General features: G+C 37.2%; 1 protein-coding gene across 1 annotated transcript; it reads left to right on the top strand.

Annotated features, from left to right (window-relative positions):
* The first annotated feature begins 1,289 nt into the window (after positions 1-1,289).
* On the top strand, positions 1,290-23,358 carry b4galt6 (UDP-Gal:betaGlcNAc beta 1,4- galactosyltransferase, polypeptide 6). Its single transcript, XM_051874076.1, has 9 exons — positions 1,290-2,393; positions 7,828-7,944; positions 8,658-8,771; positions 12,653-12,774; positions 12,867-12,983; positions 13,163-13,350; positions 17,457-17,579; positions 17,789-17,890; positions 19,805-23,358. The coding sequence occupies exons 1-9, from the start codon at positions 2,279-2,281 to the stop codon at positions 19,950-19,952; spliced, it is 1,146 nt and encodes a 381-aa protein (XP_051730036.1). The 5' UTR covers positions 1,290-2,278; the 3' UTR covers positions 19,953-23,358.
* Positions 23,359-24,760: the final 1,402 nt, after the last annotated feature.

Below are 24,760 nucleotides of genomic sequence, written 5' to 3'. Positions count from 1 at the left end.
TGTATTTTTATTCATAGATTTATGTTGCAGGATATAACACTTTATTAGGGCTTTGTAACTGAATGAACACACACACACACACACACACACACACACACACACACCCCTCTAAAAAACTCCACACAACTGCAGTGTGATTCTTCAATGAGTTTATACAAAGCTTTTCATCAAAGTATTTAAATCAAGACAACAACATGTTTCAGTTCTAAATTTATTATGTTATTGAATGTTAATGTGTTTTGCAAAGTAGTTTATTTGTTTTACAATGTTATGGCATAGTTTTAAATTAATTTGTAGCTCTTTAATAAGGTTTATTGCAGGTGTAAACAGTAATTGACAATCATTAATCAGAAAGGTCCGGTGGAGTTGCTATGAACCAATAAAGCTCATTTGATTAGAGAGAATAACCACCCTGTCCCCCTCTTGTCAATCAATGTGATTGATACACTAAAACCCCAGCCGACACCATGCTTCTGATTAATGATTGTTAATCTGTGTTTACACCCGCTATATATCCTATAGCATAAAGAGCAACAATTAGTTTAAAATTATGCCATAACATTGTAAAACAAGTAATATTCAATGGTATAATAAACTCAAAACTGATACTGTATCCTCGTGTTGATGCCTTGATTTAAACACTTGAAAAATATGATGAAATAAATCACACATAAACTGAAGCAATGAATCGCATAGCAGTTGTGTGTAGTTTGGTGCCCTTTTTGAGTTTAGAGGTGTGTGTATGTGTGGACCCTATGTTGGCACAATGTCCCCACAAGGATGGCAATACAAGAAATCTTTGACCTTGTGAGGACATTTTTTGAATGTAATTTGGGCATAATGGGTGGAGCTAAAATGTCCAACCTCTTTCTAACCCTACCCATAACTCTATCCCTCCACCCATTAGATCCACAGAGGTGGAGATGGACTTGGTCAAGCTCAATTCACATAACATCTAGAGAGGTGGAGCTGGAAGTCATTTGGCTCTGCAGTGAGCACCACTTGCATTTTTTGGTCCCCATGAGGAAAACAGCTTATAAATCATACTAAATGATGTTTTTTGAAAATGTAGCCTAAAGGTGCAGAAAGTTTTCTGTGATGGGTAGGTTAAGGGGTAGGTTTAGGATAAGGGGAAAGAAAGGGAAGCTGGAAAATATTAAATCAAATGCAATGACAGCAGTATGTCTTAGCAAATATGCAGAAATAAATCTGCATATAGGCTATTTGTCTAAAAAAATATAAGTAGGCCTATTCACAAACTAAAAAACATGTTCATAGAAACATAGATATTAACATTTGTGTTTTATTTGCACAGTATTTGCCCTCTTCTCTCTATTTCCTTGCATTTATTACACATCATTTATAGAAAACTGTTAAAAAAAAAACAGATAGGAGCTCAAAAATATTTTTATCAAAATAATGCTGAAAATAGGCAAAGAATAAAAATATTTAAGCACCTGTCAGTGGTATAAAATACCTTTGCGTAAATTAGTTAAATGTTTTATGTAGTTTGATTTTCTATCAGCCTTTTTATCTGATGTTGGATATTTTCTGCAACCGGCCCGTGAAGACTTTTATTTTGAAAGCATTCCTCAAGCGTGAGCCTCTCACTGGCAGCCATTTTGTAGGTCACGCCTACCGGAAACGGTGTCTGCACCTGCACCGACAGCAGAACCGAAATCGGAGGACTCCCTGTCGGGCCTCGTCACGTTTCTCTCGGCTCTCCCACTCCCATCCCGCTCGTTGCCGTTTCCATCCCGTTCCCTCTGCGGGTTGCGCGCCTTTTCACGCCGCCGTGTCGGAGGACTGATCGCTGGAGCGTGGGGGGATTTTACAGAGAGGGGGAAGAAGGAGGGAGGAAGGGCAGGTCCCTCATCATCATCACTTTCACTCCCTTCATCATTTCCAAACATCATCATCATCATCAACGCGACGAGGCGTGTCTGCGCTCACTAGAAACATACCGCAACACTAAACCAGCAGCGGCGGCACCGAACAAAATGAATCGCGTTAACCGCACGCCGAGCCCGGACGCCGTTTGATGTAGCACGTTTTATTATTTATTTATTTTTTGATCTGGAAATTTCTTGACTTTGTTGGGAGAGCGAACGAGTACTGCGGCCTTGCATCCAGCTGAATGAACGATGCGGACTTTACCAGCACCTTGATTTAGCACCACATTTCCAACGGATGACCGTTTCACCACACCAAACAGCGTCTCTTTTCTCCGTTCTGTGTGTTTTTATGGGAGTGACGGATAGCTAGTAGCCGGGATAAAATGTGGAAGTGGAGGCGGCTGATGCGGTTGTCCAACCGCTCCTTAATGGCCTTCATCTTTTTCTTCTCCATGTCCACGACCTGCCTCTACTTCATCTATGTGGCTCCTGGAATAGGTGAGTGCTTATGATAACTCCCCAGCATCGCTCATGTGACTGATCGCGAGTGATGTGATTAAAGTGTTAATCGTGTTTCATACATCACTGACTCCAGATACTGATCACCACCTCCCAAAACAAGCACTAATGACAGGTTGTGTTTAAAAACCCAGTGAGCTACCTAACTAAACAGCCATTGTACTGCTTTTGCTGTGATGCTCAGAAATGCCAACAATGTCATCTAGTTAGGCGGCTCAGTAGGTTTTGAGACGCAGTCAGTGTTAGATCCCCTTATGCGAGCACAGTTGAATCAGATTTGACTTTCGGTTTAATTTCCACCATTAAACGGTTTCTGGTTATTTCTGTTACAGCCCCCTTAGCCAGCAACTGTTTTGTACAAGCTTGTATATTTAAGATATGTTGAATAATGGGCTGTTAATGTAAAGCTCAACTGCTTCTTGTTGAATCTGCTCATATCATAAACCACATACGGAAGGTTAATTTGTCTTTGAGCCTTATCTATCAGTTTTTGAAAATAACGGAATTTTATAAGCGGTGTTTGTAGTAAGAACATAGTAAACACAGATATACCGTGTATGGCTGCTCGTTACTACCATATTCTTTCTATAAAACAAAGTAGTATTTGTCGTGAAAGATACTACCCTAATACATTTATAAACTGTAACTCGTGTCCTAGTTGTAACATTGAGTATATTCCCTCCTCTAATACGTTTGGTATGTTTGCTATTATGATATCAATTAAAGGTGCAGTAAGCGATTTCTGAGAAACGCTGTTGATATTTGAAATAAACAAAACAACACACCTCCTACCCAAAAGGATCACACCTAGGGGTGGGCGATAAGGAAAAAATATCATATCACGATTTTTTTCCATGTTTGTTTTACTATTTTGCAAGTGACTGAGCAGTACAGCCAAACTATTTTCTGTATTTTAAAAACGTAGTCTTACAAGGTAACAAAACATAAAAGAAAAAAGAATGACAGACCATTTAGGCCAAAGTAGGGGTGGGTGGAGATGAAAATATTTATGATTTTATCTTTATTTAAAAATAAGAACAAAGATGCACATTACAAATACCATATAATATACAAATTAAATAAACAATGCTTTATTTTTTCACTGTAGGTGTATTTAACAGTAGTATTCAAGTAAGAAATTAAATAAATGTAAAAATAAAACACTAGACTTCACTGTATAAATTATATAAACTGATTATTATTAAAGCTACTGAAGGTATTTAGTGAAGAGCAGTAAGTGATTTTCTCTTTGTCTTTTGTTGTTTAACATTAATGACAAGCGGCAGCAGGTTAATTAGGCTACTGTCACTTTAAGATCGAATGCACGGATCTAATATACAGACACGTATCTGGTTTTCCCTCAGTTGTTTATGTTCACTTAAGACATTGGACTGTGTTTATTTAAACCTTCCGTGTATTTGACAGTTTAAGCGCAATGAGACGCAAGAAATAACTTAGTTTAGTACTCACACGCTGTTTGACAGGCTTTTAATCTGGCTTGTCTTGATAGCCATGCCCCCAAATTGACGAACACACTATACAACACAGACACTTCCCCCTCATGATTGCATACGCCCCTTGCTGCTGATTGGCTACAAGTGTTTTGGTGCTAAGTCCACTTTCAACAGCTTTTCTCAGAAATCGCTTACTGCACCTTTAAACGAATATGTATTGTTGTTTATGTATATTAAATGCAATTAGTTGAATTTGACCCACTCAAGTAAGTACTTCCTGTAATGTAAACTATGTAATTTCATAATTCTATTGTCTATAAAATATGGTTAAGGTGCCAAATATACTAACAAGTATTTATGGTAAACTTTAATATAATTTCTATTTAAACTTGTTGTTTTGTAAATGTATTCGTACCTCAGGGATGACGTGTTTTTGTAGGCCAACCTGGAAGTTAGCGGCGCACGGGTTCCCTCGATCGAAAGCCAATGCATTTTCCCCATAGACTTTTGGAAAATCGCAAAAAATAAGCTCTGTTTAACAAAGGGTTATGACACTTACATGTTTTGTCTATCAAGATAATCTTTACAAGTTAACACAACATTTACACATTTTGAAGCCTTAATAAAGTCATCAGATATAAAAAGCTAACAGTAGGCTATAAACGGACTACAACACACTATGGTCGCGGATCAACGTCACCACCACCAAGCTTCCTCAAACTTTATTTAGAAAATAAAGACGTCATGATGTCCCCGCCAAAGGAAGTAGTCCCTTTTAGCAATGTGTTAGCAACCGCCGTTTTTAAGACACAATAAAGGTTTAAAAAATCACAAGTGGGTTATAACTGGTGTGTTTTATGTCATAGATCAAAACATGAAAATATTTAGAGGCTTTGTTAACCACAGACCTTATTTCAGGCGATTTAGCAAAAACCCATTCAAAAAGCCCATTGACTTTGGGGTGATGGAACCGGAAGTCCTAAAATGCTAACTCGCTTCTGGGTTTTGCCTACAAAAACATGTCATCCCTGAGGTACTCTATTAAGCATTAGTAAGGGTGAAGTTGCAATGTAGTACATTTACAATGTTAACTTTAAATGTAATATCAAATAACACTCTACAGTTAAAATTAGAATCTAGTTGACTTTCATGTGCTTTAGTATGTTAATCAGTAGTTTAGAGTAAGTGTACTACTTTAAAGCTTGACAAAAGATTGTTAAAGTATAATAATTTAAAGTGTACTTTAAAGCAAAATGTTTGATTTGACGTTACTACAACATGTGTTATGAAACGATCATAAAATGTACTCTTTATACTTAAGGATGCACTTAGGGATTCTCTCACAACTAAGTGTGTCTAAAATTGTTTGCAGTTTGTCTCGAATTGCTTAACTGAATGTCTACACAGATGTTATGTTGCTGTTAACTAGCTGTAATATTTAACATCATCCTGACTGTCGTTGACCTCATAGAATTTTGAAGATAGCAGGGATTTTACAGCCTTGAATCAGTTATGTGCTGATTTGAGTTGACATTTTCAGTGTCTGTACTAAAATCTTTCTCTAAAAATCCAAGCAACCCTCTAACACATGCACTACACAAGCAACACACAACCAAATCCTGTTTAATAGCCTTTTCTATTTGTATAATCAGTGTCCAAGAAACGTAATGTTTTTTCCTCACTGCTGTTTGACCGGTGTTCACTGGACTGTGTCTAATATGAAGTGGTTAGGAAGAACCAATGTGTTTTTTGTCCCTAGGCTTGGAGTTAATTTTTTGTACCATTAATGGCAGCTGTTTATATTCTGGCTTGAAGATTTGTATCAGAGTTGGGAATCTACTTGCTGCAGTGCAGTTTCCATGTAGCAATTTTTATTAAAAAGCAAATTTTTAAGTAATTTTAAGTCTTTCCATCAAGAGGCGCATCAATTTTTGGTCAAGATCTTGTATTGACAATGCAAGAGGTGAGCACTCTGTAAAGTCTCCTCCAGCACAGCCCAAAGATTTTCAATGAATTTAAGGTCTGGACTCAGAGGTGCCAATTCATGTGTGAAAATGATTCTTCATGCTCCCTCCCAACCATTCCTTCACAATTTGAGCCTGATAAATCTTGGCTTTGTCATCCTGGAATATGGCCATGATGTGTCTTCCTACATGGTTGTTTAAGAAATAAAAAGCTATGCACTCCATCAATTAGAGTTAGAAGAACTGTTGCTAAACATGTAACATGCTAGAAATATAATAATCACAGAAATAATGATCCAATCATAGAATCTTAAGCATTTGCCTATTTAAATCCAAACAGTGATTTTTTTTTTTTTTTTTTTTTTTTTTTTTTTTGGCCGAGCAGTGTAGGTTTTGCAGTATATCAATGCAAATCGGATGTCTAGACACTACATGTACAAATGTATGTGGACAACCTGTTATAATTTACACCTGAAATAGTTTTTCTTCGGACTACACCCATATATAGTGGAATGGGGCCTTTTTCGTTTCCAAGGTGAGGATTCCCCTGCAAGGGAGGTCCATAAAGAAATTGTGTAGAAGTTAAATGGTAATCAAAAATGTCTTTGGTGTTTGGGTGTCATTATACTTTTGGCCAATTTTAACATATATATTTATATAATTTTTTATGTAAGTTTAAATAAATCTTATGTGATATAAGATTATTCTTTTTTATATATATATATATATATATATATAATTTTTTTTTTTTTTTTTTTTTTTACTCTTTCCCCACCAGTGCTTTTTTTTCAAAAAAGTTGCCAGCCAGCATCAACTTGGGGCAAAAAACAAGAAGTGCTTTTTTCCTCCCATTTTTGAACTGTCACTGTTGGCATATAATGCAACAAATATTGTTAAAGTAAACAGATTTAACTAATAGACAATCTCTGTGTAAAAATAAAATAATGATGCTGCCATCTTTCTAAAGTCATTTATAGAAAGATGACTTTAGAAAGTAATTTGGCTCAAAATCTCAGGTGAAAATGGTCATTTTGACCCCCCTCTACAAAATAGTGGATTACTCATTAAATATACATCTGTGACATTTAATATTTTGGCTTTACTCACTATGTTTGTCTTTCTTTATAAAAAATGCTAACAAAAACTGGGGAACTTCCTGAAATTTGGTTGATTTGACATGGAATGACTGTTTTGTATATTTTAAAATGTAATTTAATTCTCTGATGTCAAAACTGAATTTTCAGCATCATTACTCCAGTCTTCAGTGTCTTCAGTGTCTTTACTGACACTTTCAATCAATTGAATGCATACATGCTGAATAAAAGTATATTAATTTCTAAATATATATATATTATCTTACTGACCCCAAACTTTTAAATGGTTAAATATAAGTAAATATTTGTGTATATATGCAAGCAAGCTTGTTCTTTTACATGCAGTATCCAAAAAAATAATTCAGTCAATATAGATTTTAGTCCACACAGATGTCATGGGTTTATACTTATGTGCTTATATAGTTTGTACCATAGCAGGATGTGAGACTCAGTTCAGACTTCCCTTCAGACCCACAGTTGAAACGTAATGGTTGGCATTCTGCTGATCTCGGTTAATTTCTCCCTCATATCTGGACACGGAAACATTGGACTCTGGAATGCTGACATAATCTTAACTGTAGCAGTTAAACTAAAACAAAACCACATTACACTGACAAGAACCGAGGCTGAATGCAGACAGCCATTGATGCTTACAATGATAGCTGCTTATAGTTTCAACATTTGCCATTTTCTAATATTGCTTCTCTTAGGAGCTTCCCAGTGAGAGGAAGAGGGGAAAAAAAGCAGTTTTGCTGTCCAGTTACAAATGTTTTACAATGTGGACATTATAACATAATTTTGTCATTCGGCAACTCTGTACTTCTGAGTGCAGTGACCAACACTGTTTCCTCTACATCATTTGGGAAATGCTTTAAACACACTCTCTCTTTCTTTGTTTCAGTCAACACATATTTCTTCATGGTACAGGCTCAGGGTATCATGTTACGAGACAATGTGCGGACCATTGGTCACATGATCAGGCTATACACCAATAAGAACAGCACTCTCAACGGCACAGGTAAGAGTCAACGACAACGTTTCTTCATAATAACATTGACCAGACTGATCTTTGAACTGAACCCTATTACAAAGGCCCAGGTATAATATTCCTCGTTCTGCTTTGTGTAGCGCACAGTTGAGTGTGCAAGTCTTTCAAAGTATACTCCATTGACTGTGAATGTGGATGGATGTGTTCAGCGAGTTCGTACTACATCCTGGACCTTTGTTTTTGAGTGCTCAAATTACTTGTACATGTATTGTTGTTGTCCGTGTGTACACAAAATTTGTTTATATGGGCAATAACATTTACATCACGCAAACCGCCCGCAGGCTGGAGTGGAACATTGACTAGGTAGTATACGTTCGGCTTAGTGGATCCTGTTCCTGGTCTCACTGTGAACTATTCATCATGTTGTTCCATGGCCAAAAAAAAAAAAAAGTATTTGTAATCTCAGAAGTCAGAATGTGTAATAACTTTATAAATTATCTAGTGTCATAGAACGTACAGGCTGTTGAATGATCTTAACCAACAGCCAAAGAGCTTTTTAGACACTCTCATTCAGTCTGGCTCAATTCTTTTCACTGTCCAATCCATTCCCAATGGATAAAACCAAGCGCCGCCACACACTTTTCTTGTTGAATACCTTTTCACTCATAAATAAGTCACATTATGGAAATGAGAACGGTAATTCACATTAACTTTAATATGTCTGACTGTCTTTGTTTTAACAGATTATCCAGATGGAAATAATTCTAGCGAGTATATTGCTCAGCCAACCACATACCTCCCTGAGAACTTCACATATGCTCAGAACCTGCCCTGTCCTGAACGATTACCTTCTATGAGTAAGTTAAACAATTAATTTGTCTACTTGACTCAAATTATTTGAGTTTTGTGTTAGATTAGGGGTGGGCGATATGACCAAAATCTTATTTCTTTAATCTATAATCTTACGATATAAGTAATTTTATTTCATGATAACAATATATATCACAATATATTTGTTTTTTTTCTTAAAATTATTTTTATGATATACTATATTTTTTTGTAATATTAACCTAAAGAAAAAAAAAAACCTCAAGCTTACTGAAGACAAGTAAACAGTCAGTGATAAAATAAGAACAAAGAAACTAATTACAAGCAATAGGACAAAACTACAATAGAACAAAAACACCAGTGAAATAGACCTACCTGAAAAACTTCAAGCACTAAATAAGAAATACTACGGCTAGGTAGTATTTATTGTCTCCCTTAAAAGAAATTTGTTTTGGATAACAGAACTGCTGCAACATCAACACACAACACATATAACATACAACATTACCAACCATCCTAATCCTATAATCCTGCATCATAAAAACAATACCATTAAAATAATAATTTATTTTAAGTATTAGTTCACTTCAGAATTAAAATTTCCCTGTAATTTACTCACCGCACGCGTTATGTAATCATGTTGGAAAGGTCACACGTGACGTAGGCAGAAGTACTGTGGTAGGGCGAAAAATCTCATTTTCTCCAACTTCAAAATCGTCCGACATCGTTGTTTTACCTTCTTTTCTTTTTTTTGTAAAGGCCGTTTGACCTAGTCTTTGCACATTGACTTTGTAATCGCTTGGTACTTCCGCCTACATCACCTATGTTTTCCTCAAAAACCTTAATTTCTTTTTGACTGAAGAAAGAATTATCAGGAAATTTTAATTCTGAAGTGAACTAATCCTTAAGGGAAAACCACTCAACACAACCCTCAGTTGCCTGTTGTGTGAGCTATTGCAGTTATTGAAACATTCTGCTGCAGTTGCTCATCAATTAATTTAACAGACTGTGGGACAAATGAGTATTTGTATCGATTATGCCTGCATAATGGATCCCTGTATCTCCGACCAGAGTTCATCAGCGCATACTCAGGGTGCAACACGTGAAGAGTCCAATAAAATCTTGTTGGCCTACTGGATCGAGCGAAGCTCAAAATATCTTGTCTGTATCCCAATAATTTTTCCTGCCACTCTCACCAAATGATTTATTTGGGCTCTCAGTTTTACTGTTAAATTCCCAAACCAAACAATGATTCCATATCTTAAAATGGACTCTATCATTGCTTTATAAAATAACATTATATTGCTACTCACTCCAAATAATCATAATCTCCGTATAAAATGTAGGCGCTGATGGACTCTTGTGCAAACACTTGACGTATGTGTGCCATTTAAGCTAACTGTTGATGTGGACCCCCAAATATTTATAATAAGCAACCTGTTTAATATCTTCTTCACCATGAACCACAACAGAGCTCCTGTCCCCCACTGATCTGGGGTCTATAATGACCTCTTTGGTTTTCTCAACATTAGTCTGCAAATAATGGTCGTCACACCAGCCCACAAACCCTTCTACAGCAGCTTTTAGTCGTCAATACTGCAGTCAATTGTCAACAGGTGCAATAATACAGTGTCATCCAAAAATTTCATAATGAATTGATTTGACTGCTGACTAACACAGTCATTTGTGTAAAGAGTAAACAGAAATGGCGAGCTTACATGCCCTTAACAGGGTCTCTGTACTATTTACTGCAACATCAGACAACACTGAATTAAATTTCACCTGTTGTATCCTATTTGTTAAAAAGGAATAATGCCAATTAATTGTAAAAGGATTAACTCATAAATTAATTAATTTCTCCAGCAGTTTGTGTGGTTGAATTGAGTTAAATGCAGAACTTAAATCAATAAAAAGCAGCCTAGCGTAAGCAGCCGGACTCTCCAGATGCTTTAAAACAAGGTGCGTTTATGTAGAGACCGCATCGTTTACATTTGTATGCAAATTAATACTGATCTAAGGATGGCTCAACTTCCTTACGCAGCTCTCCTATTATGATCTTCTCAAATGATTTCATAATATTCAATGTTAAGGCCACTGTCCTATAGTCATTGTTGTTACTAGAGCATACATTTTTAAAAGCCCTTATAACATCCCCTGAATATATTAATAATCTGCCATCACCGACATTACAGTTTATCTCCAGGTATTTTAAAATATCGCAACATTTCTTTAAAAGTGTCAGTCTCGAATCTCATAGAAAAGTTATTCAGTTCATTTGCCCTATCAGTTTCGTTACTGGCAAACAATGGCTTCCTTGTCGGGGGCTTGTTGGTCATTCCCTGAATTGAGTTCCACAGTTGTTTTGCATCACATTTTGACAAATTTTGTTCAGCCCGTTCCTTATTGTGTTCGTGCTGTCCTCAATTGTGATTAAGGTCTTTTTGTTCTGCCCTGAGTTCCCCCGTGTCCCCCGACCTGTAGGCCAATTTCTTCCTTTTAATGCAATCTTTAATTCCCCCTGTTACATATGGTTTGTTATTTGGATAACTCTTAATAACTCTCTGAGGAATAGCTAAATCCACACAGAAGGAAATATAATCAGTAATTGTTTCAGTGACCATATCTGTGTTTGCATCCTGGTTAAAAAAAAAAAAAAAAATTCAGAGAAAACATTCTTTCAGCTCCTCTAAACTCCTCTATACATAAGTTGTATAAACTAATTAAATGTACAGAAAACACTGCATAGTCTTTACTGTGTAAATTAAGTATACATTTATTCTTATTAAAGTTACAAAAGTGATTCATTCAAGAGCAGTGAGTGATTTTCTCTTAAACGGCTCCAATTATCATTTTCCGCAGTATCGATACACAGATACCAGCTGTGCGTTCTTGCTCTATCTCCTCTCTGATGGCGATTTGACACGCACCCGCCTCCTCATTCACTCGTCTCATTCACTTCGGTTAAATAGTGCTTGTATTGCTCATAACTGAGTCAAACAGCTCACGAGTACCAAAATGAAGTCTTTTTTTGTAGCTTATTGCGCTTAAACAGTCAAATACATACAAAATGATGTCAAAATGCCCATCTTGGCAGGTATTCAGGTGAATAGTTGAGAGAAAATGCATGTTGTGTAACAGTATGTTGGATCCGTGCATAAGCTCTTTAAATGACAGCAGCCTAATAAACCAGCTGTTGTCTGTCATGTAAGTCAAAGAACAAAAGTCAAAGAGAAAATCCCTCACTGCTCTTGACTGAATAACTGTTGTAATTTTGATTGTAAGCATTAATCTGCATTTAATTTTTACAATGAAAATTATCCAGTGTTATTTTACATTGTAATACTTTAATTTCTTTATTATTTCTTATCTGAATACTACTGTTAGACCCAACTAAAAAACTTAAAGCCATGTTTATTTTATTTGTCTCTTTATTCTATTGGATTTATCTGTGCTATTGTTTGCAATTTGTTTCTTTATTACTGAGTGTTTACTTGTCTTTTTTGTAAATGTAGTTCAACAATTTAAATAAAGCCTCCCTGCATTGAGTGTAAGCTACTACAACAAAATTACTCAAATTATCAAAAAAAAAAAAGAGATAATAACATTATCTGTATGGTGGTATATTTGGCAGTTTTCCCCATGGTATCGAATATCGATATTTTTCATGATATCGAACTTGGAAATTCCAGTATCTTGACAACACCACTATGTTGCCTCTCTAAAATGCTTTCTAACCAGTTAGCTTCTTAATCTAGATATCCCAATTGTACCCTCTGTATCTCATTTGCCTCTTTGTGAGGAACTCCTATCAAATTGGCTGTCAAAAGCTTTTATTTTAGCTGGTCTTCATGCAGAAATTTTATTCTCAAAAATCTTTTTCTTATTTGCTTGCTGTTGTATTTCCTTGCAGAGGGTCAGATGGAAGTCAACATGACGGAGGTTCCTATGGAGGAGATCGAACTGAGGCTCAAACGTCTGGACATTCGATTTGGAGGCCACTGGAAGCCCAAAGATTGCAAGCCACGCTGGAAGGTGTGTCACTGTTGTGGTTATATCGATCACAAAAGGTCATCAGGATATCAGCATGACTGCTATTGTGTCCTTTCTCTCTTCTTTTCTCTCAGGTGGCCATACTAATCCCTTTTAGGAATCGCCATGAGCATCTTCCCATCCTCTTTCAGCATCTCGCCCCTATGCTCCAACGCCAACGCTTGCAGTTTGCCTTTTATGTCATTGAACAGGTGTGTACACAAATACTTCAAAACTTTATTGCCATAACAACATATTTGTCTGGAATAAGCATGTGGACTTCCAGAGACGTATTTAATATGAAAACAACTAATATACTGATGATGGGATGGATAAATAGGATGGATTTCAAGTTGTCTGCATTTTTTCAGTCATGTATTTGTGCTTTCAGGCGGGTGCTCAGCCGTTTAACCGTGCCATGCTGTTTAACGTGGGCTTTAAAGAGGCTATGAAAGACCTGGACTGGGATTGTGTGGTGTTTCACGACGTCGATCACATCCCAGAAAACGACCGTAATTACTACGGCTGTGGTCAGATGCCTCGACACTTTGCCGCCAAGCTTGACAAGTACATGTACATGTAAGTGCCTCATCTGAAAGGTTTACTTTAGTTATTCCCTCCTTTTCACTACTTTTACTCTCCTTTTTTCTGCAGTTTTCTGATTGTTTAACGTTTATTTTCTTTATTGCCCGGCTCTTGACGTTCCAGGTTTTTAATGCAGATAAGTTGAGTTCAGTTTGTTTTCAAAGTGCATATTTTAAATAATTCTAGGCTCGTGTTTTAAACAATTCTAGTGTTTTAGAGCACACAATGTCGTGTTTAAGTGTGTGTGAGTGTATAAACTCTTGTGATGTTATCCGCCGTCTGTAGACCCTTGCAGATCTTAAGGGATATATGCATTTGTGTTTAGTTAGTTGGTTGTTAGTTGGTTGTATTTGTGCAATATTATCTTTCTGATTAAGACCTAAAATGAGCTATTTTGAAATTCATGTAACTAAAAACTGGAAAATTTTCAAAAACCTATTGAGTGAAGAATGTTCAAAGCTTAATCTTGAATGCCTTTGGATAACGTGTGAAAACATTATAGTTTCTGTCACTTTTAACTACAGTGTGTTTCTGTTATATGTGGCCTCTTTAGATTTGCCGTATGTTGCCATGTCACTTCCTTGATCATGAGATGTGAACGTGTAAACTGCCTTTTTCTTGCAAAACAAATTGGCTTAGTTAAGACAAAACTAGATGAAGAAAACATTTGTGATTTTCTCAATATTAGCTTTTGTAATGCAGCTTTAATTTGATACAAAATGTGAGGTCAGGTTATATGTGGGCTATTGAATATTCAGGATGTATTTGCATTGATTTTAATGTCCTTTTTATTTAGCTATTGCGTTTCCTAAAGAATGGTCAAAGGAAAATTCTGTCATTATTTACTCACCCTCGTGTTGTTCCACATCCGTTAGACAAATGAAGATATATTTAATGAAATCTGAGAGCTTTCTGTCCCTCCATAGAGATCCAACACAACTACCACTTTTCAAGGTCCAGAAAGGTAAGAATGACTTCATTAAAGTGCTCAATGTGACTCCAGTGGTTTAACCTCAATTTTATGAAGCGACATTAGTGCTTTGTTTGCCCCAAAATAAACATAATTTACCACATTATTTACAAAATAATATTATCCAAAGTGTCAGCTCTCCTGTGAACACAAAACGCATGCGTTGTGATGCTCTCGTGATTGCACTTTGAAGATCAGTATTTTCGTTAATAAAGTGGAAAAGTTTTTTTTTGCACACACAAAGCGCTAGCGTTGCTTCATAAAATTGAGTTTATAATAATAATAATGTTTAATTTATATAGCGCCTTTCCCAAGCTCAAGGACGCTTTACAGAGACAGTCAATTCACATGAACAAAACAATCATATCACAATCAAGTGGACAGTAGACATTTGTCCAGTCCAAGGATAGAAATGAATGCAGTTGCATATCATGGTACAATTTCATACATAAAACAGAGATATATGACATAGTAAAAGTAACAACAGAAAAAGGATTGTGGCAATAGATGAAAAACAAAGAATAGTAGATGCAACATAAATACACAGACAGAAATACTCACAGAGAATTATAGCTGGTAGTACAGGAAGAGGAGAGTGGCTAAAGAACATGTAATGACTGATAATATTGGGTAAACAAGTAGGTTTTGAGTTGTGATTTAAATACAGAGAGTGAGGTTATTGTCCTTAGTGCTTGTGGTATAGAGTTCCATAATTTAGGTGCAATGACAGAAAATGACCTGCCGCCCATTGAAGATAGACTAAATTTAGGTACTGCAAGAAGTGCACACCCTGAAGATCGAAGGGATCGAGGCGGAATGTAAGGAGACAGTAGATCAGAGAGATAAGGAGGAGCAAGGCCATTGAGTGATTTAAAGGTAAGCAGAAGGATTTTGTAAGTAATGCGAGATGACACGAAGCCAATGGAGTTTAAATAAGATAGGGGTAATATGAGCAGATCGTTTAGTGTGGGTTAATATTCTTGCAGCAGAATTTTGAAAGTATATTAGACGAGAAATAGAGTGCAATGGCAATCCAGCAAAAAGAGAATTACAGTAGTCTAGGCGTGATGTAATAAAGGCATGCACTAATGATTCAGCATCTTTTGGGTAAACATAAGCACGAAGCTGGGCTAAACGGCGTAGCTGGAAAAATGCAGCTTTGGAAAGTTTACTGATGTAAACATCCAGTGTGAGAGAAGGGTCAAGAGTGACGCCTAAATTTCTGACAGTAGCAGATGGAAAAATTGCTGTAGCATCTAGGTTGAAACTGGGGACATTTCCAAATTTTTTTGTTAGTGATGGGGGGCCAGTAATTAAAATTTCCATTTTGCTCAAATTCAAACTGAGAAAATTGGAATTTAGCCAGGCCTTTAGCTCAGTAACACAGGTAGACAGTGATGTGGTCTGGTGGTCGGCAAGCAGTATATATCTGAATATCATCAGCATAACAATGATAATGAAAACCATGACGACGGATGATATGTCCAAGAGGCAGAATGTAAGTAATAAATAGTAATGGTCCAAGAACAGAGCCCTGGGGAACACCCTGACTGAGTAAAGCGGTGGGAGATTTATAATTATGCATAGAGATGTAGTACTGTCTATCAGTGAGATAGGAAGAGAACCAGGATAGTGCAGCACCTGAGACACCTATTTCTGAAAGGCGGGAGAGTAATAGCTTGTGACAGATAGTATCAAATGCTGAGCTGAGATTGAGCAGTAGGAGAATGGAAAGATTACCTGAGTCACCAGAAAGTAACAGATCATTGACAACCTTAACTAAAGCAGTTTCAGTGCTGTGATGAAAGCGGAAACCAGATTGAAATGCATCAAACTGATCCCTGAGAGCTAGAAAAGACTGTAGCTGATTGGCAACAACTTTTTCCATAATTTTCGAAACAAATGTTACATTGGAGATTGGACGGTAGTTGGTGAAATCTGCTGGGTCCAGGTTTGTTTGTTTTTTTAAGAACAGGAGTAACAGCAGCAGTTTTCAGTGAAGTTGGAACAGTGGCAGAGATAAAGGACATATTTACTAAGTGTGAGATAGGAGCAGAAATGACAGAAGTTTAAACCACTGGAGACACATGGAGTACTTTAATGATGTCTTTCCTACCTTTCTGGGGCTTGAAAGTGGTAGTTGCGTTGGATCTCTATGGAGGGACAGAAAGCCCTCAGATTTCATTAAAAATATCTTCATTTGTGTTCCGAAGATGAAAGAAGGTCTTGCGGATATGGAACAACGTGAGGGTGAGTAATTAATGACAGAATCTTAATTTTTGAACTAACCCTTTAAACTTAAGCCATTCTTTTCTCCATTCTTTCATCCCATGGTTTAGAGTCTTCTTCTTTCTTTCTTTAATTTCATTTCATTTCCCTTATTTATCTAATACATGTCTGTCCAAATATTTTTCATGGGCTTCTGGAAACCTGTGTCATTTTGTTTTTGTTAAGGGCCTGAAAAACTCTCCAGATCCTTAAGTTCACTTCCTGATGTATTGTTTTGGCATATGTGTGAGACCATAGAGAGAGACCAGCTCACATGTTTGGTCAAATAAATACAGGGCTGCAGTTTTTTGCATTTTCGCAGCAGCTAATAGGACTTTGATGTAATATAGGACTGAAATGCTTTTGGGACATGGGGATTTTAGGACTGTTTGTTATGCAGATTATGTCATTTGTGTAATGAGGTGTAAACGCAGCTCTAATTGTCTCTCAAAAGTATTTGGGGTAGTTGGAGAATTTACCCTTATTTTGCACGTGACAAAGGACTGATTTAAGACCCCGTGGTTCAGCTTTGCTTTGGTTGAGTTTGAAAGGACGGTTGTTCATGTGGACCTATTCTGGTTGCAACCAAAAATGCTTTGTGGGCAGATTGCAAGGAAGTAAAAGAGTGCCATATCTCCTCATCACCTTGTGAAGTAGCATGATAGTCTGTGCTATTAAAAGGCTTGTTTTTTGTTGCCTATTGCTTTCAAGTGATTCCTGATGGTAAGGTTTCTGTTTCTACTTTCCCCCCCGCTCCTTCTCTTGTTTGATTTCAATTTTTAGACATTTTTACAAGTGATTGCATAGTGGTACTTTAGTTTACTGAGTGTTAAAGTGTGTGTGTGTGTGTGTGTTTTTTCAGCCTTCCCTACAATGAGTTTTTCGGTGGAGTAAGTGGACTTACTGTCGAACAATTCCTCAAGATCAATGGCTTTCCCAATGCATTCTGGGGCTGGGGTGGAGAGGACGATGACCTCTGGAACAGGTCAGTTATGTTTAATTTGACGTACAGTATGTGCATATTCCTAAGAGCAGCATAACGCGCAGTTTATAACTATCCAGTTACTTTTGTGTAAAAACAAGTTATTGCTTCACCATATTGCTGTGCGTAACTAAAGAATGTATCATGTTATCATAAACAAATAGATGTATATGTAACAGAAACTTATGTGTGGGTGGGTTTCTTGTTCTCAGGGTTCATTACGCAGGTTTCAATGTGACCAGGCCAGAAGGTGATATTGGCAAATACAAATCTATCCCCCATCACCACAGAGGAGAAGTACAGTTCCTGGGGAGGTCAGTGCCCGCACACATACATAAACACTAGATGTGGGTGATGTATAAGAAGATCTATGAGTCTATGAAGCTTGGTTACTGTAGGTGAAAAGGGGAGCGCTACAGAGCCCCTCAAATACCACCATATAAAAGGGTGTGCTGTAGAGCCCTTGTGCCTTGCCCTAATGGCCAACGATTCCAACATGTGTTTAAAGTTTCAAGAGCTGGGACCTACATAATCCTAAGGAGAACAATAGGTCTTTTTCCCTTTCAGGGTTTTGGCCCTAAAAACAGGAACTGTGTGTTTAGCAGAGGGTCAAGTCGACACTGAGGAAGCAAATTTATTTGTTCTAACAAACACTTTGTAAAGGAAAATTGCTCCACCTTCTTCCTCAATCTCCTTTCAGTCCATCCCCAATTTTGGAAGCTAGGACTTCAAAAAAATTTGGAGGGTGGAAAACCGCTTTCTCTTCACTGCACTGTTCAATCTTTACCTCTGACCTGCTTACGCTTGACCTGACCTTAAACAAAAGTTGTATTCATCTGTTTCTGTGTAGCCTAGAGTGGATTGACCTATGTGTGACAAAAACATATTTGCGGTCATATTTATATATAGTGGCAAGAAAAAATATGTGAACCACTTGCAGAATCTGTGAAAATGTTAATAATTTTAACAAAATAAGGGAGATAATACAAAATGCATGTTGTTTTTTATTTAGTACTGTCCTGAGTAAGATATTTTACATAAAAGATGTTTACATATAATCCACAAGACAAAAAAAATAGCTGAATTTATTAAAATAACCCCATTCGTAAGTATGTGAACCATTGATTCTTAATACTGTGTGTGGTTGCCTGGATGATCTACGACTGTTTTTTTGTTTTGTGATGGTTGTTCATGAGTCCCTTGTTTGTTCTGAGCAGTTAAACTGAGCTGTGTTCTTCAGAAAAAATCTCCAGGTCCTGCAGATTCTTCAGTTTTCCAGAATTTTTTGCATATTTGAACCCTTTACAACAGTGACTGAATGATTTTGAGATCCGTCTTTTCACACTGAGGACAACTGAGGGACTCAAACACAACTTTTAAAAAAGGTTCAAACATTCATTGATGCTCCAGAAAAAAACATGATGCATTAATAGATGGGGGGTGAAAACATTTGGAATTTGAAGATCAAGGTAAATTGTATTTAATTTGTCTTCCGGGAAACATGCAAGTATCTTCTGTTGCTTCCGAAGGGCAGTACTAAATAAAAAAAAAATGATTAAAAAAATGATATTCAAGCGAAATGAGAAAAATTTGGACCTCTTCATCCTGTTCAAGTTTTCACCCCCCTGACTCTTAATGGATCGTGTTTCCTTCTGGAGCATCAGTGAATGTTTGAACCTTTTTTAATAGTTGTGTTTGAGTCCCTCAATTGTCCTCCATGTGAAAAGATGGATCTCAAAATCATTCAGTCACTGCTGTAAAGGGTTCAAATATGCAAAAGATGGTGGAAAACTGAAGAATCTGCAGGACCTGGAGATTTTTTCTGAAGAACAGAGCTCAGTTTAACTGCTCAGAATAAACAAGGGACTCATGAACAACCATCACACAACAAAAAAACAGTCGTAGATCATCCAGGTAACCACACACAGTATTAAGAATCAGTGGTTCACAAACTTTTGAACTGGGTCATTTGAATAAATTCAGCTATTTTTTTTGTCTTATGGATTATATGTAAACATCTTTTATGTAAAATATCTTAATCAGGACAGTACTAAATAAAAAAATAACATGCATTTTGTATGATCTCTCTTATTTTGTTAAAATTTTGCATATTTTCACAGATTCTGCAAGGGGTTCACATACTTTTTCTTGCAACTGTAGATATTTGCATATTGTAGCAGATTATCTCAAGGACACGCTAACACACGTTCATCTCGCCCTTCCCTCAGGTACAAGTTGCTGAGGTACTCTAAAGAGCGACAGCATCTAGACGGCTTGAACAATCTGCAGTACTCTCCGGAGATCTCTCTGAGCAGCCTGTATAAGAACATCACGGTCAATCTGAATCCCGAGCTCGCACCCATAGCAGAATACTGACAGGCTTCGCCCCCTCGGTGTGACCCCGTGTCAGAAAATGTGATGCCAAATGCCCTTAAAAACAGGAGTGAAGAGGGCAAAGGCCTGTCTAATGCACAGTTAGTTGTGTGACGTGAGTGTGTGTGCGTGTGTACGATTACTGGATCATATCTGTGAAAGTGTATTAGCGTGACTGCGTGTTTAATTGCATGTTCCTGTGTCCATGCTGGCTTTAGCGAATCAGATCACAACACATTTTAAAAAAGGTGGGGAGTGCCAGCGTCAACAAATCAGATGTTTACTGCAAAGCCTTAATTGAATTTTATAGGCTATCAAACTCTGTAGATCTACATTGTAGAAAGCTTGGTTTTACATGGCAACAGCACTCTTGACGCCAATAGACATTTTGTCATGTTCTGTTAGTATAATTTTTTTATACATATCGTTTTTTTAAAAAGAAGACATCAATGCAGTTTAAATGGATGTATTTTAAATCTGTACTTCACCTTTTGTTCTTGTATTACGATATACATTTCACCTTGGTGGTGTGCTACAGTTTTATTTTTTCCCTAATTCCATGGCTAAACAGAAGGCTGTGACAAGTTGCATGCATGGCCCTGACTCCCTTGTAAATAACTGGCCTTTTAAACAATGCTTTAGGCCCCCAAAAGACGCCTGTGATTCCAGTGGAAACACTCTTCTTTTTGGCAGCTAATTGTTGTTTTTGACTTCTGTTAATTATTTTTTTTTTCTTCAATAGTTTGGGACACACGACTGCCGGTCAAATAATTTCAGTAACTGTAGAATGCAAACAAAAAATCAAAAACGAAATATAGATATCATTACCTGCTGCATGCCTTAATTTATTTTTTGCTAAATGCTTATTTTGTGTCTTAAAGAATTATATTTTTTAGTCATATTGATTTTTTTTCGTCTTTGCTTTTGTTAATAGCGTAATCATTCTCATGTCTCGTTTTTGAAATGCACTCCATGGTAGTGAAAGATATGACTGAAACGGTGTTTAAAAGACAGGTCCTTCACAGGATAACCTGTTGGTCAGTCAGGTTCGCAGCTGCTAAAGCCAAAACGCCCTTCACAGGGTTTGGCATGTGTCTCAACCTGTGTGTTTTTGTCTGTTCGTGTGTGTAGCTCTCAGTATGAAATACTGGGTGACGTTGCACTCCTGTAGGGCCAAGATGAGAGAGCGACTTCGCAAGTTGCTCTTGAATGGCATTTGGAGTACCCTTGGGCCATGACGACTTTATGCTGTTAAAGTTTTGAGCATTACAAGCTGTTGGTATATGTTTGCCTTTTGTATATATTTTTATTTTTTTGGAGTTGTCGATGTACTTTAGTTTTTTTTTGTGTATATTTTAAGTTATCATATAAATGTCCTAAAACTGCTATTTCATATCCTCTCATGCTGTCTGTGTGTGTGTGTGTGTGTGTGTGTGTCCTTCCACTCAGAATTGCACATCGAGGGGGAGATTTTGTCAGCAGCATGCTTTGCGACATTAACTGGACTTTCTGACACTTGAAGTTGAGACACTTACAGCTCACAAAAACGCTTTATTGCGCCTGCTTCCGAGGCTTTTTGTAGGTTCTTTCCATCCGCATGTCTCTGAAGTGTAGTTGAGCCATGGCATCTCTGAGGTCCTCTGCTTGCTTTGTCTTTTTCTGAGTGGATGATTTCTTAAACTCTAGTATGGTCTTTTCCCATTGATGGTGACCCCGACGTGATCTCCAGTGCCCAGTCTGTTGTTTACAGTCTCCTCTTAAACCATCAGACTCGCAGTTGGGTCTAATCAGACCCGTTTACTGTGGTTACGGGTTACAAAAACATTTGACCAACTCAGACGAGGAATTGAAGAATTCTGTCATTTTCTGAAATTAACTGAATATAATATACTTAAATGGAGGTTAATGGTGCCAAAGTCCACTTTTCCTCATTGATCACCTCCTTTTCACTCATTCAGCATTGTGTGGTAAAATGTAGCTCTAGGATTTTTCAAGCCAGTCACTTTGAAGATCTGCGAGTGTTTTTCGGTATGCGTGAAGCGAGTTTGTGTATGAGTTTGTGTCATATGCAGTCTAGTGTGAGAGGATTGCGTTAGGCTATAGAATGAAGGCTGAAAAACCCCTCGCCTCGCTTTTCCACTGCACGGGGCCAACAAATTTACATAAGCAAAGTTTAGGCAAATTTGGCATCCAATGTGGGATGCTAAGCTGTTGTTTTACGCTCTGTGTTCATGTTGAAGCAGCTGGTGAGATTAATATGTGTTGTTTAATGTAAAAATAGAGGCATTTTAGACCGATTATAGGCTTTCAAAGAGGGGAAGTGTGGCTTACAGGTACTAGTTTCCAGAATGCTCAAATAAACGAGTATCATTCCATCTTCACAGTGCACTGTTTTCTTGTTTTGCAGGCGGTAGGCCGCACTTTCATGTGCTAACGGAGTAAAGAAGTGGTCTTGTGCTGCAATACGGAGTCGGATAGGCCTGTTATGGATTGTGTTAATCATTAGCTTGCAAAACGCTTTTATTTGGTTACACAGATGGGTACTGAAAGTTACACATTGTTCTTAAAGTGAGGTGGGTTGCAATATGAATATTGAATGTTAAGTTGATTTGAATTTTATTTTTTATTTTATTTTTTATTTTTTTTTTGTGGTGGTGAATGTGGTCACGCTCCATTCCCCTGATATGAAATGTGCTTTTTTAATATTATGGGAAACGTACCGGTGAGACTGCTCTGGTGTGTTTGGATCTGGTGGTTAATCAGTTGTAGCTTTTGAGGGAGCTTTGTTCAGTGCTGTCATTTGTCTTCTAATTTAAGGTTCATCTCATTTTCCACCCCAAACCAACCCCTCTCCTAGCTGCCCCATCCTGTTCAGCTGTCTTTTGAAAATATCCAGAAGAAACAATAGATAGAAAATTTAAAAAGATGATTTATTCACCATTACATATCTGTAATGTGTAGAGTGTTCAATTTTTGCAGTATTCATATTTGTGCCTTGATTTTTTTTTTTTTTTTTTTTTTCCCTTTTCAATTTCGCATTGTTGAGATGTGCAGTGGGGTGTGTGTGGATGGTGTTTAAAATTAGAATCGGGAGCACATTTACATTTTTCTTTAACAGTTTTTTATTTCAATCTGGAGCTGTCTATAAATCTAAAATGTCTGCTGGTCATTCAGTGGGAACTAAAAAAAAAACATGAGGATATTCTCCTGTGTTTGTTTCTCCAACATTGAGGGTCCACTTTAACTGTAACACCAGTATGAGAAGCAGAATGTGTTGAGATGCCAGCTGCTTTGACTGACATGTACAATCCTGGTTCCAGACTTTTTTTGTTTTGTTTTTGTTGTACCAGTCTGTTCACTGCGTTTCACTCTGTAATGATCATTAAAAGACTTTATAGTTGAAAACTTATTCTGAGTCTGATCTCTTCAATTGGTCTAAGGGTGAGCGGGTGTAATCATGGTCCAAAATTAACTCTCGCCAAGTACCAAATGCATGTGAAAACTGGCTTTGTTGAAGAAAGTTGCTTTTGTTAAAGGCAAGCTACAAAGACATTTGTTAATGTTTAATGGCAGGGTAGGTGATTTGCTTCAAAAACAATTTTTGTTACGCTAGTTTAAAGTCTCTTCACATCCCGATAACAATCACTAAGTGGTCTAAATGTATTTATATGTATTTATATAGGGGAAGGCGTAGGACCATAAAATGTTCATCCAATCACATCCCTCGGTCTGAGGGATACAATAGGATGTCCTTTCTGCCTGTCAACGTATGCTTTTACATACCCTGTTCATACTATGCAGAGTTCAGATGCTAGTCACAAGCCCCCAAGCAACCAAAACAGCAGCCTCGTTTAACAGTTCCTCCTTAACCAAAACAACGAGCTTATGCTGCTTTCACACCATAACCACTAGGGCTGTGTATTGGCAAGAATCTGGCGATAAGATGTGTATCACGATACAGGGGTTATGATACGATATATTGCGATACTGTAAGAAAGGCGATATATTGCGATATTTCTTGTTTTTTTAGAAAAAGGATCTATTTTTAGAAAAAACTGTCATAAAGAACACACCACCATATGCATAAAACCTTACAAACAACTTTACAGTACCATTTGCATTTATATCACTAATCACTATTTTGTGCAATCTAAGGGAAAATCGTAAAGTGACTGCAGAATTCTTTAGGTGTGTATGTTTTAAAGGTTCACGGTATAGCAGTTTTTAATTTATAAACTATTTAACTAGTGCATAGTCCATTTCATGACTGAATGTCTGTTTGTTTTATATTTAATATTGTAAAGCTGCTTGCTTTAAAGCAGTCTATTGTGTGAAGTTCTATTTAAATAAACGTGCCTTCACTGAAGTACTGAACTGCAGAGCTGGTGCAAACATATCCACATTGCTATGATCAGATGCTTTCTTTCTGCTGTCACCGCTGTCATTTTTGTTGTGTGTTTATTTTGTTACTGAGAGGAAAACGTGCAGTACATATTACATATTCCATCGAACGCCTCTCAGCAGCGTGGATGGCATCGGGATATTAAGTGAGCACTCGGATTCAATGCGTTTCCCGAGTTTTGGATTTTAACATGGCCTATTTTGCAAACAACTGACTAGTCGATCTCCTTGGTGGTTTCTTTATAGTTGAAGCCAAAATGAGTCCACACACTTCAGCTCTGTATACCGCAAGAGCGGAATAATTCTATCGTCTTGTGAGCTGGGTTTGCTAATGCTAACGCTAGCGATGCACCTTAAGCTTCTCCGGCTACGTGTCAGTTTACGTTCTGAGATAACGATGACATCTAGCG

Source organism: Ctenopharyngodon idella, chromosome 20 (assembly GCF_019924925.1).
Source record: "Ctenopharyngodon idella isolate HZGC_01 chromosome 20, HZGC01, whole genome shotgun sequence".
Lineage (NCBI taxonomy): Eukaryota > Metazoa > Chordata > Actinopteri > Cypriniformes > Xenocyprididae > Ctenopharyngodon > Ctenopharyngodon idella.
Note: the sequence above shows the minus strand (reverse complement) of the source record. Positions and strands in the feature narration are given on the sequence as shown.

Coding starts and splice junctions, on each gene's coding strand:
- b4galt6 (XM_051874076.1), top strand. CDS start 2,279: ATGTGGAAGTGGAGGCGGCTGATGCGGTTGTCCAACCGCTCCTTAATG. Junction 12,984..13,162: donor CCTTTTATGTCATTGAACAG/GTGTGTACACAA, acceptor TTGTGCTTTCAG/GCGGGTGCTCAGCCGTTTAA. Junction 17,580..17,788: donor GACGATGACCTCTGGAACAG/GTCAGTTATGTT, acceptor TCTTGTTCTCAG/GGTTCATTACGCAGGTTTCA.